This window comes from Anarhichas minor, unplaced genomic scaffold (genome assembly GCF_050575085.1).
Source record: "Anarhichas minor isolate MPS153535 unplaced genomic scaffold, ASM5057508v1 ptg000055l, whole genome shotgun sequence".
In the NCBI taxonomy this organism is placed as follows: domain Eukaryota; kingdom Metazoa; phylum Chordata; class Actinopteri; order Perciformes; family Anarhichadidae; genus Anarhichas; species Anarhichas minor.
In genome coordinates, this window is record NW_027466501.1 from 3,692,069 (window position 1) to 3,708,929 (window position 16,861).

The 16,861-nt window shown below is 42.7% G+C and overlaps 2 protein-coding genes across 3 annotated transcripts in view; one reads left to right on the forward strand and one right to left on the reverse strand.

Moving 5' to 3' along the window:
• Nucleotides 1-4,188: 4,188 nt before the first annotated feature.
• nopchap1 (NOP protein chaperone 1) lies at nt 4,189-7,570 on the reverse strand. The gene is made up of 4 exons (XM_076076127.1): nt 7,454-7,570; nt 6,642-6,716; nt 5,587-5,720; nt 4,189-5,464 (listed from the first exon to the last, which is right to left on the reverse strand). Exons 1-4 carry the CDS (start codon nt 7,512-7,514, stop codon nt 5,276-5,278), a joined length of 459 nt encoding a protein of 152 aa, XP_075932242.1. The 5' UTR covers nt 7,515-7,570; the 3' UTR covers nt 4,189-5,275.
• A 4,727-nt stretch (nt 7,571-12,297) lies between these two features.
• Nucleotides 12,298-16,861, forward strand: part of slc41a2b (solute carrier family 41 member 2b) — a 36,070-nt gene continuing 31,506 nt past the window's right edge. Inside the window, exons 1-3 of one of the 2 annotated variants that reach the window (XM_076075994.1) lie at nt 12,298-12,403; nt 13,489-14,172; nt 15,619-15,726. In XM_076075994.1, coding sequence (XP_075932109.1) covers nt 13,627-14,172; nt 15,619-15,726 — 654 coding nt within the window. In that variant the 5' untranslated portion in view covers nt 12,298-12,403; nt 13,489-13,626. Of the gene's footprint in view, nt 12,404-12,696; nt 12,818-13,488; nt 14,173-15,618; nt 15,727-16,861 lie in introns of those variants that run through there. The other variant, XM_076075995.1, reaches the window with a different exon arrangement.

Sequence of the window (16,861 nt, forward strand, 5' to 3'; positions counted from 1 at the left end):
AAGCCATTTTGAAATCTTTGACATCACTTCCAATCTCTTACTTGCTGTAGTTTCTAAAGTCACCTGGGCCTACAGTCCCCTACCAGTGATCCATTGAGGCAACGCACAACTTCTCATCCGACATTCTGACAAATCCAATCAACATGCCTTTTTGTGGAAAGGGTTGGGCTACTCCACGTATAGAACACCAACAATGTATTGGCATCGATAACACTGCTGCATTTTGCTTCGGTCTGGCTTTACTCTGGACCGATTGGTTACAGAAACATTGGGCTTACTGGCTATGCAAACCAGAAGGAGGGGCTTATTACCATGAGGAAAAACGCCATAAAAAGTGGCATTTTAAAGTCTCTCAATCAAAGTGCCGTAAAAAAGCTTCGTTTTGTTGCTCAAAAACACAGAAAAAAGCACAACAGAAATCCTGACAACACTCATAAACTATTGTGTATTAAATATGAATGTGAGTGTTATCATAAAATCTTTTATGTAATTCAAACATGATAAATCAGTCTTTTCGAGGGCTTAAAACCCATACTGAAATCAGCATTCATTTTCATTGGAATCGGTATTAAAAAGGTGATAGAACATCTCAAGTTACCCTGGAAAGAGGAAGCTTACAACATAACATCATCTAAGTGAATGTCTTCTCCATTCAAAAGTTACACAGTCATGCTTTAAAGGGTTGGTTCAATGTCAAGGAAACATGTTCTTGTTAACCTCCAGTGGTATCTGACCATGCAGATCATTTTGTATTGATTTCTCTACATTTCCCTGTTTCTAAAATGTTGTTGTCTAATGACTAAGAGCAGCCAAGTTAAAAAAACATGTAATGTTTGCACACAGTTAAAAAACATGTGAACATGTAAACTCCTCATGGTAATGTTCAAATGAGGAGCACACATCCAGCCCAATCAGTAGAATATTCCAAGATATACATGAAGGTCAATGTGAAGTCAATGTGAAGGTTAATGCGAGCGCCGGCGCGAGCACTGCTCCTCCAAGACCCGTTTGAGAGGAGAACTTTGGCAGAGAAACTGCAGTGAGCTGATATCAGATCAGCCTGACCTCACAATCAGACAGCAGCCTGGCGGGAAAGGGAAGCAGTACATGTGAAGCTTCTCTAGCAGCTGTACACCAGACAGGTTTGGCTAGCTGGATGACGTCATGCTAATAACTTATTCAGCTTTTTAAAACAACGGGGACAGATTCAGCACGGACAGTTAGGGGAGTGAGGGACATGAAGCACCTGTCTGAGAAATGGATATTTAGTTGTAAGTAAATAATTATATATATATACTGTATATATATATATATGTGTGTGTGTGTGTGTGTGTTTTATATTATACAGAATATTATTACATGATATATATATATTATATTATGCTGAATTGCCCGTGAGGGTGACAAAAATAAGATGTCCTGACGTGTTTATCAAAGTGGTATTTACTGCTTTTTTTCATGTTGGAATAAAGGTTAAATATTTAACTACAAAGTAGTAATGCGTGTTTGATACCTTAATTTTGTTTGCATTAAATCATTCTGGGATGTTTGCTGAAATTGATTGGATGTGGCACAGCCCTACCTAGAACATGTTCCACCAGCCGCCACTGCTTTTGACCCCTGGCTATAGCAGGTGATGAAACATAAAATCATGGAGCCAAGTTTAATATTTCAATAATACAATACTCTGAATGTGTCATAGTCTGTTTGGATGAGTGTGGATCATTTGATAGTGATTACAGCAAAGATTTACACTTTACCATTATCATCATTATCATTATTATTATTTATTTTCACTGTAACAATAGACTTTACGTGTAAGTGTAAAAAATATCAGTGCCTAATACGCAAATCTTGCTTCAAATGCTGATATTTAAAAGTACTGACATGCTGGTTGAAATGGAACTTTTTTTCTGTTGCTAAGTGAAGAATGGAATGGAATTAATACACAATGCACAGTTCCGTGTTCTACATTCTACAGTCACCTTATTAACAGCAAGAGCAGCAGTGAGTAAACTACGGAGAAGTTAAAGTACTTGATTGCATTTTTAAAAGATCACGCATTGCTCAACATGGATATCGAGGTAAGACATTCAAATTCCCAACAGTTAAATGTTCCATTGTCCAACAGCTGTATTTGCACCACAGGCTCCTGATGTGCACAGATGTACCTATGGTCTGTGTCATTGCGTACAGCTTTTCAGACTGTAGACGGTTTAATCCCACTGAGAGGTGTTTTGTTGATATATAAAAGATACCTAGTCCTAAAACCCCATTCTGTCTCCTCCTGTCAGATCTCATTCGATGAACCAGGAGAGCTGAGGTGCAGTGATTTGGAGCTGCCACTGCTCACATCAGAGAGTTTGAATGAAGTGGCCAGGTTACTTCTCATGGATATGAAAGAAAAGTGAGTCAAAGTTAAAGGTCGTCAAATCAACTGGTCATCAAATGTTTGTTTCGCTGAACCATTCCTACTTTTTCTTCTTCCAGTCAGTGGGCGCTGCTGGCGATGGGCAACGTTGATTCTGACACGGTCATACTGCTGTCCGACATGTGTCACAACATCATACAGAGGGTGTACCACTTGGTCCTGGATGTTGTGGCCCCTCAGGTTTATGGCTGGACTTGGAGCCAAAGTTTCAAGGAGAGTACCAGTGACCACAACAAAGCGTCTGTCACCATGTAAGTCAAACGCTTCAACAGCAACTGTGGTATTCACTTGCAAGTTCTTCTAAAACACCTTTACTGTATGTGGACTCACATGTTGTCACCACGAGATTCAACACAAAATACAGGTATTGATCAGTATTGCTTCTTTTTACCAGATTCGAGTGTTGCTGAATACAACATTAGTTATCAGGGTTGAGTTTGGTAGCCTTACGTTCTGAGAAATGTTCAGAGGGCGACATCACTGTCTAAATGTCATTGCCCAGAGCAGGTCAGTTGACTAAAGTACGACTGTTTCTCTTGTTAGGAACAGGATTGAATCTCCACATCAAGAGAGGAACTTCCACACTGTGACAGAGGACGATGTACAAGCCAGCCTTGGAGATTCACTCCAACTCTGTCTTGGAGAAATGTTAGATGTCGCAGCGGAGAGGTCTGACAACACCAACCAACTGCTGCAGCTGGTTGCAGGAGAAGTGGCCAAGGAGGTCAACGGCAAACTGGCTGATATCACGCAGCCGACCTCTTCCCGACAAGCAGCGGAATCGTTGGAATCTCCGACTGACGATATGGTTTACCATGTTGTCAAGATACTGGAGACGTGTCTGGCCCAGAACCTCAAACGTGAGGCAGCCAAAGGCTCTCTGACGGAGCGCCAGAGCTCAAAACAAAGCATTTGTTTGACCTCGGTGACTCCATTCGAGAGCGAAAAGCAACTCCCGCAGGGGGAGAAAACCCGTCTCTCTGTGGTTACTGATAACCTGCTGGACCAAACTGAGTCCCCTGAAGTGGCTCCAGCTAGGGAATTAACAGGGCAGCAGCAGGAGGCTGCGCGGAAGCCCCTCAGCTTTGTTGATAAAGTATGGAGGTATTTCAAAAGAAGAAGCAGCAAACAAACTCCAGCCTGTGAAGTCGACACTTGTGAAGTTGCCCGCTTGGATAATGCAGCGACACCCCTGTGCCAAAAGAAACAGAAGCGCCCAGCCATTATCAGGATGTTGTCTGCCGTGGCCCGGATTCTGAGGAAGACCTTCACCTGCAACTGCGTTAGGTCACAGGATGACAACTGAACAAATCAAATCAAATAAATCACCAGTCATTGGTAAAAGAAACTTAAAGCTTAGCATCAAAATGTTTGCAGATTGAAATAGAAACAGGTTCCTTTTTCAGTGTCAAGTGTTGGTTTCAAGTGTGTTGCGTCTTCTTAAAACTTCCCAATAGAAGGTTAATGTAGGGTCAGCATTATTGGCATTGGATCAGCTGAACATACAATGGACTAAATAAAACCAGTTTAAATCTCAACTGGAAAACAATTTCAAAATGGAATTGTATTTTGAGGAAGATGGTTCCAACAGTATTCTCCCCGGATGTAACACTGTGGATCATCGACCACATTTAATCATTGAATTCTGCTTTTTTTGGGGCCAAAACTATTTCAAATGTCAATAATACATTTGGTGTCGGAATTCTGAAGTCATTATTGAAGGAAAGAAGAAAAAAAAAAAACAGGTGACTCCAAACTTTTTAACGGCAATCGATATTTGACTCCTTTAATTGATGAGTTAGAGTTCACATGTTCATTTGCAGCCTTGAGGTATTGAATGTATGCTGCTGAGAAGAACACTGACCTCTTTCTGACTGTCACAAAATCAAATTGAAGCAATAAAAATGCAAAAATGAGTAGTTTATTATTCTGCTTACTACTGATTATATGGATCATTTCTGTCATATGCATAGAATGTGTTATAACTCATGTTGTTCATTCTGTACACATGACCTCTATCACACTTCTGTCCATCCTGATAGAGGATCCTCCTCTGTTGTTCTCTCTAAGGTCTCGCCCTCTTTTCTCCCCCTTAAAAGGGTTTTTTGGGGGAGTGTTTCCTGTTCCGATGTGAGGGTCCCGGGACAGAGGATGTTGCATGTGTACAGATTGTAAAGCCCTCTGAGGTTTTGTGAAGTGCAGCTTATTCAGTTATCTGGACCCCTAATAAGACTTTTCAAGTTGAATCCGAAACGACATCTTTTTTTGATATAAAATAATTTTAATAGATTTCAAAGAGGAACCAGTAGCAAAATATTGATAGAATTATGATTTGAATGCATTGTGTAAAGAGGAGCCATCACGTGTATATACCTAATGTTTACAACATAATCAACAAAAGAGAGGACTATAACTAAAATGTTGTGACCCATCAAACCAGACAACACGGTGTTTCATTATTATTTCAGAGAGCTAACACGTTGGAGGAATCAATACATGTGCACGTAGCAGGGTATGTGCACAGCTTGTATGGTCGCCACAATGAGGTGATCCACAGCGTTTGTGCCTGAACACATCAAGTTCCTGGAGAGGTCAGCTGATGGCCAGACTGGATGAGGTAATCACAGTATCTGCTCTGGCTCCAAAGGCACTTTTGCAAATCCTTTAAATGTACAAAATGATATCTACATATGTTCCTCTGGCTCCAAACAGGAGCTTCCTGTTCTGTGTCTGTGAGGTAATATCCCTCCACGCCCGAGGCGGATGGTCGGATCAGTTTAATCCACATCATCTCAAGAGGGCAAAGAAACAACACGCAACCAAAAGTCTGTGCGGCCACTCTTTCTACTCTCCCTGCTGATGGAGGACCTGGATGTTGGCTTTCTTCTTCTTGCCTTTGTCTCCGGGTAATACGAGGTTCTGCTCCGTGACCTCGCTCCCCTCAGCGGAGTCCGATTCCTCCTCAGAGTCCGAAGTCTCCTCTTCGTCTTCGGAGTCGCCGTCAGACCCGCTGAGCTCCACCAACGCCACGTCCTGAAGAACAAGAGGGAGACACCGCATGGCTCGATCCAATCGTACCACAAATGCTGTGAGGACATTCAACGTTCATATCTGGAGTTTTGTGGTCCGCCAGAGGGAGGCGGACAGATGCTCACCATCTCTATGACACTCTCGGCCCCCCCCACGCTCTCTATGTCAAAGTGTCCGGCGGGAGCGTCGGCCATCTGCTGCTTCAGCTTCTCGTTGGCCTCGGCCATCTGAGGCAGGAAGCTCTGCAGCCGCTCCAACACTGAAAACAACCACACATCATCACACTTCTGCCTCAAAAGGGCTTTGTTATTAGGCCGAGTCCACACCTATACAGCGATCTTTTTATTTTTAATATAAGGTGTTACATTTATCTACAAACACGTAAACAGTGTGTTAGCAGGGTTAGAGCAGCACTGTTTTGGCCACGTCCACCCGTTTGTGACGCCTCACAAAAAGGAGATAAACTATGCACACACTATGACGTCACAAGAAGGAATGCACGATATCGGTACTGCGGGTAAAACCAGACATCAGAGTCGTCAAGAAATTAACATTTCCTCCAGTTCACCAGCCATATGTTACACAAAAAATATGCTGAATAGGCTGTGTTTTACAGGGCTCCAGAGATGCGACCAAACACCTGTCAAATGTAACTAAAGACCGCTGTCTACATCAATGGAGCTGAGGTGAGCAAGTGAACAGCTTTAGGTTCCTGGGAATCAGCATCACAAACAACCTGACGTGGTCCTCACACATCTCCATCCTGGTGAAGAAAGCTCCTAAACGGCTGTATTTCTTCAGGAAACTTAAGAAAGCTAAATTCCCGTCCCAAGTCCTGACTGCAAATATTACAAACTGGCACAGGACAGGAGGGCTCGAACATCATTGGCCCCCCCATCTACTGAGCGTCAGTGATATTGGTGAGAAGAGGAGCCTGAGAAGAGCTAAAAGGATTTTAAAAGACAAAACCCACCCAACACCAGACTTCAGAGCAGCTTCTTTCCTCAGGCTGTGAGACTTCCTAATTCATCTTCCACCCTCCATATATCATAGAGTTGTTTGTTATTATTTCCTATGTAGCAAATTGGGACTACAATCGAAATTTTGTTGTGCAACCCCCAAAGAAAAACCTTGTAACTCATAGCAAAACGGCATGCAGGGAAGTGACGTCGGGTCTCACCGCTGCTCCTCGGGACTCTCTCCGTCTGCAGGGATCGGCCGGCCTTCGGCTTGAGGAGAAGCTTCTCACTGAGACCTAGCAGCAAGACAAACAAGGCTCACATCAGTCCCAATAGAACGCCTTTCTCTTCAGTTACGAGGAGGAAAGTCCAGATACAAAATGTGATACAAAGCGCTGAGGAAAGGACAACAGAGGGACAATCCCTGACAGTTATGGGCCACCGGACAGTCCACAAGTGGTGTACCATTCTGTCTCATGTGATAAATAACAGTGGAATATCACTCTCATTTCAGGCTGATCGTGCTGATAAAAGAAAAGGTCCATATTAATATCTAGATGATGCTTTACTCATATCCATCCTAGTGTCTTATATATAACTATCTTTCTTTCTTTGACATTAATAATATACTGTATACATTACATATTCACATTGCTGTGAATCATATTCAAACATTTTGCAAGCCACACCCATGTCTGATATTCTATGTTTATGAAAATGTGCTTATTTCCAACAGCACTTTTCCTGTGTAACTAGTAAACATGACTTCAGGTCTGTGGGGATATTTAGTTTGTTATTTCCAGAGCTGGTAAACAAATATGAAATACTATGGAGCTAGATTTACGTTAATTCCTAGAAGATATCGTTTTAAACATATTCATTACGTCACAATAATTAAATTAGGGTGCTGTGGGCTGAAATGTAAGCTAACATTAGCTAACTTTTTAAGGTATCGTAGCTACAAACACTGGGTTTTCTCATTTAAACTGCATTTTTCTTCCGAAACTACGTCTGCTAATAAAAGCATTCAAACCTTCTCCGTTCCCGCATGACAGCAAAGCCTGCGAACTCGTTTTCTTGATATTTAATTCCATTTCAGAGGCGACAAGACGAGTGTTTCCATCAACATGTGTTACCTGTGAGGTTAACATCCGGGTAACGGGTAAGGGGAATATATCGAAACAAGGATTTACACAGCGCCCTCTGGTGTTTCGGAAGACTTCGCCAAACTAAACTGTGAAGTTGCCTGATAAAAATCGCACGGACCGTAAATATACAATGACTATGTTGAACCTATCAAATCACAGCAGCATGTCAGTGATGTGATGAGCCTGAGTGAAGGAGATGAAGTAAAGTTATTGGATCTACAGCCACAGCTGCTGTGTTCAATCATCACTCTTAGAGATTGCACTACACACTGTATCCTCATGTGTGATTTAGTATTTAGGCAGAAGAATGAAGAGTTTAGTCATGCAGTGACTGTGAGACTAACCAGTGTTAAACGAGCGGTCTAATGCTATGGAAGCACAGACGTTTGTTTGGTTATTTAGGAGCATGATGGGTCGTCAGTTGCGCATGATTTAATCAATAACTTTATGAATGAAGTGAACACAGATGGCAATTAAACAGTGATGTATAGTTTAGAGGTACTTTAACTTTACTTGAGTGTTTCCATTTCATGCCTTTTTATTTATTGTCCATCACATTTATCAGACACATATTGTACTTCTTGCTCCACCACATTTATCTGATAGCTGTAGTCACCGGAAACATTGCACATTTTGTCTAGACATATTATTACATACATCAGTAGTAATAATCCATTCATATAAGATTTAAGATTACAGAAGTAGCATTAGCGACATAAAGTTGTGACAAGCTAAAGTTAACATGCTAATCTTACAGCCACCTTCTTTAACAATGTTCCACTGATTCAATAGTGTCAAAGATGAAGCCTACAAATGTTTTCTAGACTCAAATAACTTGTGACGCTACTGATTAATGCAGATTTATTCAGACATGAATTAGACTGCAGGCCAACACTTGAACTGAAGTCTTGCAGACACTGACACTAACAGCAGACCAAGAGAAAGATCCACATTCCTGACTTGTTCTTCATATCACAGGGCAGGAATCTCCCTGGGTCTTTGGCCTTCCTGGAGCCTCTGAGAGTGGACGTCAACCAATGAGATGTGAGGAAGCTCCAGCACCACAGCAGTCCACTCAGCACACTGAACCAGCTTCAGCTCCACACTTTCTACACTTGACTGCTTTGATGTTCTTTTAAATAATAAAAAAAGATCATGTAAAATGATCCTGTTATCTCACATACTTTACCCTCACTGATGTTGTGAACATGAATCTTCTTAAGTAGTTCATCTGTTAATGGTGACATTAGCAGCTGACCTGCTTCCAGAACGACTTTGTCACCATGAGCGTGTTTCAACTAGCATGTTTACACAAGTATATATTTATTAACTGTGAATAAATTAAATTCCTCCTCCAACTCACACACATACAATGAAGGTAGAAAAAAAATGTTGGGTAGATGAAACATTGACAAAAAAACTTTTTTGTCCTGAGGGTGGCTCCAGAGGAGAGGCTGAGGCGTTACTGTCTACAGCCAGCTTGACATTATATTTCCCAGCACCGTAGTCTCCAAAGAACAGACAGGTTGTTGTGTTTGGCAGGATTTAATGAAGGAAAATAACAATGTGAGAAGCATGCATTCAATGATTGATGTCAGTATACAGTCTTGTGTATGATTACTAAGAAAGTAAAAGATAAAATAATTTTTGTCTTATCCACAATTCATATAATCACACTTATCAGTCATTTTGGAGCTGATTGTTATCAGCTAATGGGGATCCTTTCAATAAACAAATACTAATATGGTTTGTGTACATGTGCCCATCAATCAATTATGTTTAGTTGAGATACCTGCACACAAAAAATAAAACTAAAGGCCAATTTTAAAATTACCCAAACTTGTACACTACATGCACAAATGATCCTTTTTGAGTTTTCAGCTCCTCTTAAAGGTGGTAAGAATTAATAGTGTTGTAAAATGTAACGAACCTATGAGCTTTATGATAAAAAAATTGGACAACAAATCCAACAATTCCCAAATGTACTATCCAACGAGCTGTTCAAGCCATTTCAATCCGGTTTCCCCTCACAGCACAGCACTGAAACATCCCTCCTCAAAGTCACCAACGACCTCCTCCTCTCCTCAGACGCTGGTCACCTCAACATTCTCATCGTCCTCGACATCACTGCAGCTTTTGACACCATCAACCACAGCATCCTTCTCTTCCGCCTCGAATCGTCCCTCAACATCACCGGAACTGCTTTCTCCTGGATTCAATTTTACAAACAGACAACAGTTCATCAGCCTCAACAACTGCACCTCCTCCACTGCTCCTCTGTCTCAAGGCGTCCCCCAGGGTTCGGTGCTTGGTCCTCTTCTGTTCATCCTCTACTTGCTCCCTCTTGGTAATATCATACATCAACATGGTCTTCACTTTCACTGCTACGCCAATGATGTCCAGCTCTACATCTCCACAAAGGCCATTACCACTGCTACTCACTCCACTCTCACCAGCTGCCTCACTGACATTAAATCATGGATGCAAACCAACTTCCTCAAACTCAACTGTGATAAATCTGACATGATCATCATCGGTCCCACATCCCTCACTAAAACCAGTCACAACTTCTGCCTCACCATCGACAACTCCACTCTGTCTCCCTCCCCACACATCCACAACCTCGGAGTCATGTTCGACAGCAACCTCTCCTTTGAACACCACGTCAAACAAATCACCAGAACTGCCTTTTTTCACTTAAAAAACATAGTCCGTCTCCGCCCATCACTCTCCTCATCTGCTGCTGAAACTCTGATCCACGCCTTCAGCACTTCCAGAATCGACTACTGCAACAGTATTCTTCACGGCACATCATCCAAAATCCTAAATAAACTCCAGTACATCCAAAACTCTGCTGCTCGCCTGCTCACCCACTCTCGCTCCCGTGACCACATCACCCCTGTTCTCCAGAACCTTCACTGGCTCCCCGTCCCACAACGGATCCAATACAAACTCCTTCTCCTCACTCACAAAGCCCTCCACAATCAGGCCCCCTCCTACCTCACCGACCTGCTTCACCACCACACTCCATCCCGTCGGCTCCGCTCCTCTGATGCCAACCTCCTGTCCCTTCCACTCAGGACCAAGCACCGGACATGGAGTGACAGAGCCTTCTCCATATCTGCCCCCTCCCTCTGGAACTCTCTCCCCAAACACATCCGAGACTGCACTGACCTTTCCATATTCAAATCCCAAATCAAAACCCACCTTTTCAAAACTGCTTTTAATGTGTGACCATTATTGTGTGTTTCATGTTTTTAGTGTATAGCTTTTATAAATGATGATTTTAATGTGAAGCGCTCTGTAAATAAAATGTATTATTATTATTATAACAATTCCCAAATGTACTATGCGCCTGCGCACTACAATCAAACCATCTGTGTGGCACTTTTCTCAATACCTTGGATTCTGGTTGGACTCGTCTCTCTCATTTAACATACACATCAATAACCTTCTGGCTAAAGTCAAAGCTAGACTGGGTTTCCTGTATCGAAACAAGGCCTCCTTCACACACTCTGCCAAATTCACCCTTGTGAAAATGACCATCCTTCCTCTATTTGATTACGGCGATATAATTTATAAAATGGCATCAAAGACCACCCTCAGAAAACTGGACACACTCCACCACTCAGCAATCCGTTTTTCCACATGTGCACCCTTCACCACCCACCACTGTGCTCTTTACAGATTGGTGGATTGGCCCTCCCTTCATACCAGGCGGCTACAACACTGGCTGCTCGTGGTCTATAAATCCATTTTGGGAATAACTCCTCATTACCTCTCAAATCTTCTGCGCATTTCTGACAGCAATCGGCATTTAAGATCCAGTGACTTCATTAGGCTCATCATTCCAAAAGTCCGTACTGTATTTGGTCATAGCTCTTTTCATTTTGCCGCTGCAAAGGACTGGAACTCACTACAAAACACACTAAAACTAACAGCTCTCACCTCTCTCAACATGTTCAAACATAAGCTGCAACAAGTTATAGTTGACTGCTGTACTTGTTGACCAGCCCTCACTTCTCTTTCTTTCTTCCATTTTTTTTTTTTACAAATAACATCCAGTAATCTGCCTTTTATTTTGTACATAGTGTTTATTATTTTATCTTGGTTGTTTTTAGTCATTTTTCCATTGCTTGTCATACTGTATTGTATCTGTGTTGTTTGTGTAACTTGTGTGGACTGTGCTACTGCCTCTTGGCCAGGTCATCATTGAAAATGAGAATTGGTTCTCAATTGATTTTACCTGGTTAAATAAGTGTTAAATAAAAATACATCCGTAGTACGACACATTTTGTTCTGATTTGAGCTTGTCGGTGTAGCGCGAGATCCCACTCCCACTGTGTTTTGCTAAGCCGTCGGACAGAATCGACCCAGTTCAATAAGAACCTTGTACATCATTAATGTATATTTGTCTGTTGAAAGCCGATTGCTTGTTTAGTTTAGATACAGCGTAATGTTCCAGCTACCATCATCACCGTTACTATTTGCATCATCACCAAGAATATAAAGCTAATAAAATCATTAATGATTAAAGACGAGGGAAAACATTTTTTGCAAATGCTGCATCGTTTACCGTAAAGTTTCAAACTAATGTTTCAAATGCATTTAACATTACGTCTTTGGTGTTAATCAAGGCTACCCAAAACGTTGATGTGCCAGTGCGGATTACGCCCACTATTTTCAAGACGGAGTAGTTCATCTTTTCAACATAGACGAGCTTTGGTGGCACTTTTCCGCTCTGACGCGGCTCTCTGCCTGGCTCTGGCTGGCTGACTATCAAGAAAGAAGACTCCCATCTCTTCTTCTGGATGAGATGTCTCTGCTCCAGAAAGGTAATTTATGGAGAGAAATCATATCCGGTGACGACCACAATAAGTAGTTTGCTGTTCTTATATGTACTAGCTAACATTCACCGTATTCTTGGACCGCTAACGCAGAAGCCAGCAGGGGAGCCGCGCTGCCTACTGTTTTTTTCTACTATTTGTGCCCAGCTAGCTAGCATAGCACAGTGTTAGCTAACATAAGCATACAACCACAACTAGCGTTAGCCAATGTTTCCGTGTTTAGCGATGTTATCAAACAGTTTCCGTCATATGACGTTAAACGAAGGCGTTATCATTAAGTAGAATATCCTGATACTGACTCAGACGGCTCATTTGAAAGGCCTGGCCAATAATGCACATGAAAAGATGGACAAACTAAAAGCTACTCTGGACTGCATCATCAGCAAAAGACCAAGCAACACGGTGCTACTTTTATTTTCAGAGGCATATTTTCTGCTATCGCTAATGCCAACAACAGATGCTAAAAATGTATCACGCTGTTCAGTTTTCTCTGGATTTCTCAACATTTATCATTGTGTTCCTCCACTTTAAACTGTGTAGGTACTGATGGTGATTATCTTTTATTATTTAAACTAATACATTCCTTTTCCAGTGAGTAACGGTACCCGAGTCTCCACCTCCACAACATCCAGAGAAATGCCTTTTGGCCAATAGCATGTGATGTGTGGACATTTGCATTGTGTGTCTGTAGGCTAAATGTCCCAACACATTGTCCGGCACTGAATTGTGATCAGGAGATTAAAAATTATCTTTAAGATTTAATGCCTTTTAAGATACAGAAAGCCTGTAGCCACTGTACCGATGTGTGCGCCTTTAATTCAAACTCCTGCCTCTCATGTTGGTGTAAAAGCTGCATGGACTCCCTCACAGCTCCTCTGTTATCCACATGAAAACAGCTGCTCCACATTTAGAGCCTTGGTTCTCTGGTTACTGAATAATGGAGGTTTTGTTCCTCTTGATGAGAAGTCACTCAGCTGTTCCATCTCAGTGTATTGCCATCTTAAATATAGTGTTTTTTTCTGTTCTCCCGTAAATTCCCTCCTCTGTTATCTGTCTCTGTGTATTTCCCTCAGGCTGATGAGTCTCTAAAGCCAATTTCCAGCATGAATAGTGCACCTGAGCCGGTCTGAACCACTTGAACTGTCCGTCTTTTTTACACTACTCTGACACTGGATGACAGGAGATGAGAAACTGCGGCCCTGTACCACACCATGAGTGTCCAGAGTCTGGGAGGAGCCATCGGGGATTCCCTGGGCTCTAGCCTCACAGTGCGTATGAGCGGAGCAGGCGCAGGGTGGAGTGCTCTCTCTCTGAAACCTGTTTCCTCTGGGCGGATCGCCTCTCTATTCCAGACCATGGTTCCCACCGGTTACACCAAGCTGCAGGAGGAGCGGCTAGCCATGGTGGACCTCGGAGCCAAACCCGAGTGCCCCTCGCTCCAGAACGGCTACAGACAGGAGACGTCGCACGTAGAAGGCCGGCGGCTCCTAGACCGGGCCTCTCGCTCCTCCGTGACTTTATCTGACTGTGGAGATGGAGGCTACTCCGAAACAGAGCCCATGTTGGCTGAGAGGAGGCTCTCCGCGGAGGAGGCAGATGAGGAGGAGGCGGATGAGGACAAGGAGGAAGGGCCGAGAACGGTCATGCAGAACATGCCCAAGGAGTCGCTGCTGGCCATGGCGCTGCAGATCTTGCTGCCTTTCTTGCTGGCTGGATTTGGAACTGTATCAGCTGGAATGGTGCTGGATATTGTGCAGGTAAGCTGAACCACAATGCAACTATTATTCAAAGCACAACCGGCATGGTTGAGAGCTCGAGAATGGGTGGCACTAAAGGCTAATTCCAGTTGATCAGATACTGGGTCTTATTTTCATAGTTGGGGCCATTGTTTCCATCAGTTCTGATAACACTGTACTCAGCGACGTAATCAGTGAGATGTGGAAGCAAGGTGTCACCACCCGAACAAAGTCTGAAGAGCCAAAAAAACGTGATCGCTCAGATAATCAGAGAGGTTATAAACAAGCAAACGGTTGTAAATTCTCTTCACTTTTTACTGCAGAAGGAGGTAAAGAACCTCTGGCCCAATGATGAAAGTATTGCAATATATATGTATTTGCAGCATTACAATGTGGCAACATTCCCATTTCTGTATCACAGTTTAATAACTATGCACACATGTAGCAACAAGAATACTTCAGACTGCTTAACTCTGAGAACAATTCCTATTGTTTCTGCTCAAATAGAAATTTTAAATCAACCTGGACTGAAATCTTAAGAATTGCCGCATTAAAGTACAGCTGGCCACAAGCTACTGGCTAAAAAAGAAACAAATGATAATCAATTGGCTGTTTTTAAAGCTGCCCTGTGGTGTTCAACAAAAGTTCTGTTTACATTCAGTGTGTCTTACAGACAGGCTCTGCGTGTTTTCCTGAGGCCTAACAAACACGTTGAATGCATCAAATGTTTTTAGACACCTATAAGATGGTCTACCTAAAAGGGAAAGGGCAGCAAGGTAAAGAGGGGGAAATATTTTCAATATAGCGTACACTTGTGATTCTTTTAACTGTCTAAAATACGTCCACACGAGTACATTGCTTTGCTCCCGTGCTGGTACTCCTGTCTGTTTCTCCAAACTCCATCTACTGTAGGTAATACACTGGCTATGGAGAAGTAGCTCATACAAACTACAAACTATTCCTGTTCCACTTAGTCGCTTTTGAAAGCTCCTGAATAAGCTGGTATATGGATTTACAATTACGATTATTTTTATTTTGTCCAGCAGATTTTCATCTTACAGAAGCTATTTTGACTTCATCAATGTTTTCTTGTTTTGGAGGACGTTAACGTTTGAAACAATTAGTTTAATGGGTGTTTTTGTCTCGATTGACAGATGTGTCCATTGGGTGCTGCATTCTAATCCCACCCAGAAAATCCACATTTCAGCCAACATCATGGCAAGCGAGCGTTAATCCATGTTTTTAACATTTGACACCTTTTTATTGATTTTCTGCCACGATTCTCTGCCACTCTTTTGACTCTGTTGCATTTAGTCGACAGGTTCATCGGCACACATGCAAATGATGAACTTGCCCCTTATCTAAAGGATAGCGTAGTGTTTGAATTTGAATGTGAAACGTGGCTGAGTGAGGGTAATTAGAAGGTCGGACATGTCCTCCAGTTTTACCTCCCTGTGTCACCCGCAGCACTGGGAGGCGTTCCAGTACATCACGGAGATCTTCATCCTGGTACCCGCTCTGCTCGGCCTCAAGGGAAACCTGGAGATGACTCTGGCCTCCAGGCTGTCCACAGCGGTGAGACATACACACACACACACACACACACACACACGCGGTCACAGTCAGAATGACAACAGACTAATTCAAGGTTGGTTTTGATGCTCGGTTGAAATGGATTTTGTCACTAAAAGGTTTAGGCTGTAAATGTGCCATGGCCAGTAGCGAATGCATTTATTGTGATGTGGCAAACAGTAAGCCTGCATGAGTGAAGAACAGACATCCCATATATTCTGCTGAGGCGGTGTTTACTGGCTCCAGCTGATTTGAATGAGCTACAAACACAACAACCTCTGACGCGTCCAGTTTTCTCTCTGTAGCTGACATGTTAAATTTGTTGTAATTAGATGGCTGGAGTCCAGCGTCAGGCTGCATTGGCTCTGTTCGCCTGCTTTTTTTTACCCCACAGCCTAGTCGACAGAAAGTTTATAGTGCTTTTATACGTTATTGTGTTCTAGCTAACGGCCACCTCTGCTTCTGATGAGTAAAGCCAATGCTAAAGTGTCATAAACTTGCATTCTCTCTACTGACCAGCAGGGGGCGACTCCTCCGGTTGCAAAAAGAAGTCTGGTTGTATAGAAGTCTATGAGAAAATGACTCTACTTCTCTCTTGATTTATTACCTCAGTAAACATGAGTTTATGGTCTCAATCTCTAGTTTCAAGTCTTCAATACAGCATGATGTTCATTTAGTAACTTATGGTCCATTTAGAGTCAAACAGACCATAAAGCAGGGGATGCTTTAGGCCGGGGCTACCTTGTGATTAACAGGTCGCTACCAGAGATCCAAGATGGCGACGGCCAAATCACTGAACTCGAAACCAATGGGTGACATCACGATGACTACGTCCACTTCTCATATACAGTCTGTGGTTCCAGCCAGCCTCACAACATGTCCTCTTAGTGGATGATGTGTGATGTCATCGTGTGTTTGTTTGTGTGGCGTTGCATCATTTCTTCTGGTGGTGTCTCACCTCCACAGACTAAGCCTCTGTCTCTCTGCCTGTAGTTGTTATCGGTCGCCTCTGTAACGTTGTCTACTCCGTCAGGTGAAATGGAGAAGGAAACAGGTTTAAGGCCTGCAGTGGGATACTGTCCCCTTTTCAGCTCAACTTATAATTACTTTTTTTTTTTGCAGCAGCAGCATCTTGAAT

What these genes read in the sequence shown, in the direction of transcription:
- nopchap1 (XM_076076127.1), bottom strand. Translation starts at nt 7,514, where the DNA reads ATGGAATTAAATATCAAGAAAACGAGTTCGCAGGCTTTGCTGTCATGC. An exon ending in GTCATGCGGGAACGGAGAAG is followed by an intron (nt 6,717 to 7,453) that starts GTTTGAATGCTT and finishes TCTTGCTGCTAG; the next exon opens with GTCTCAGTGAGAAGCTTCTC. An exon ending in CCGAGAGTGTCATAGAGATG is followed by an intron (nt 5,465 to 5,586) that starts GTGAGCATCTGT and finishes CTTGTTCTTCAG; the next exon opens with GACGTGGCGTTGGTGGAGCT.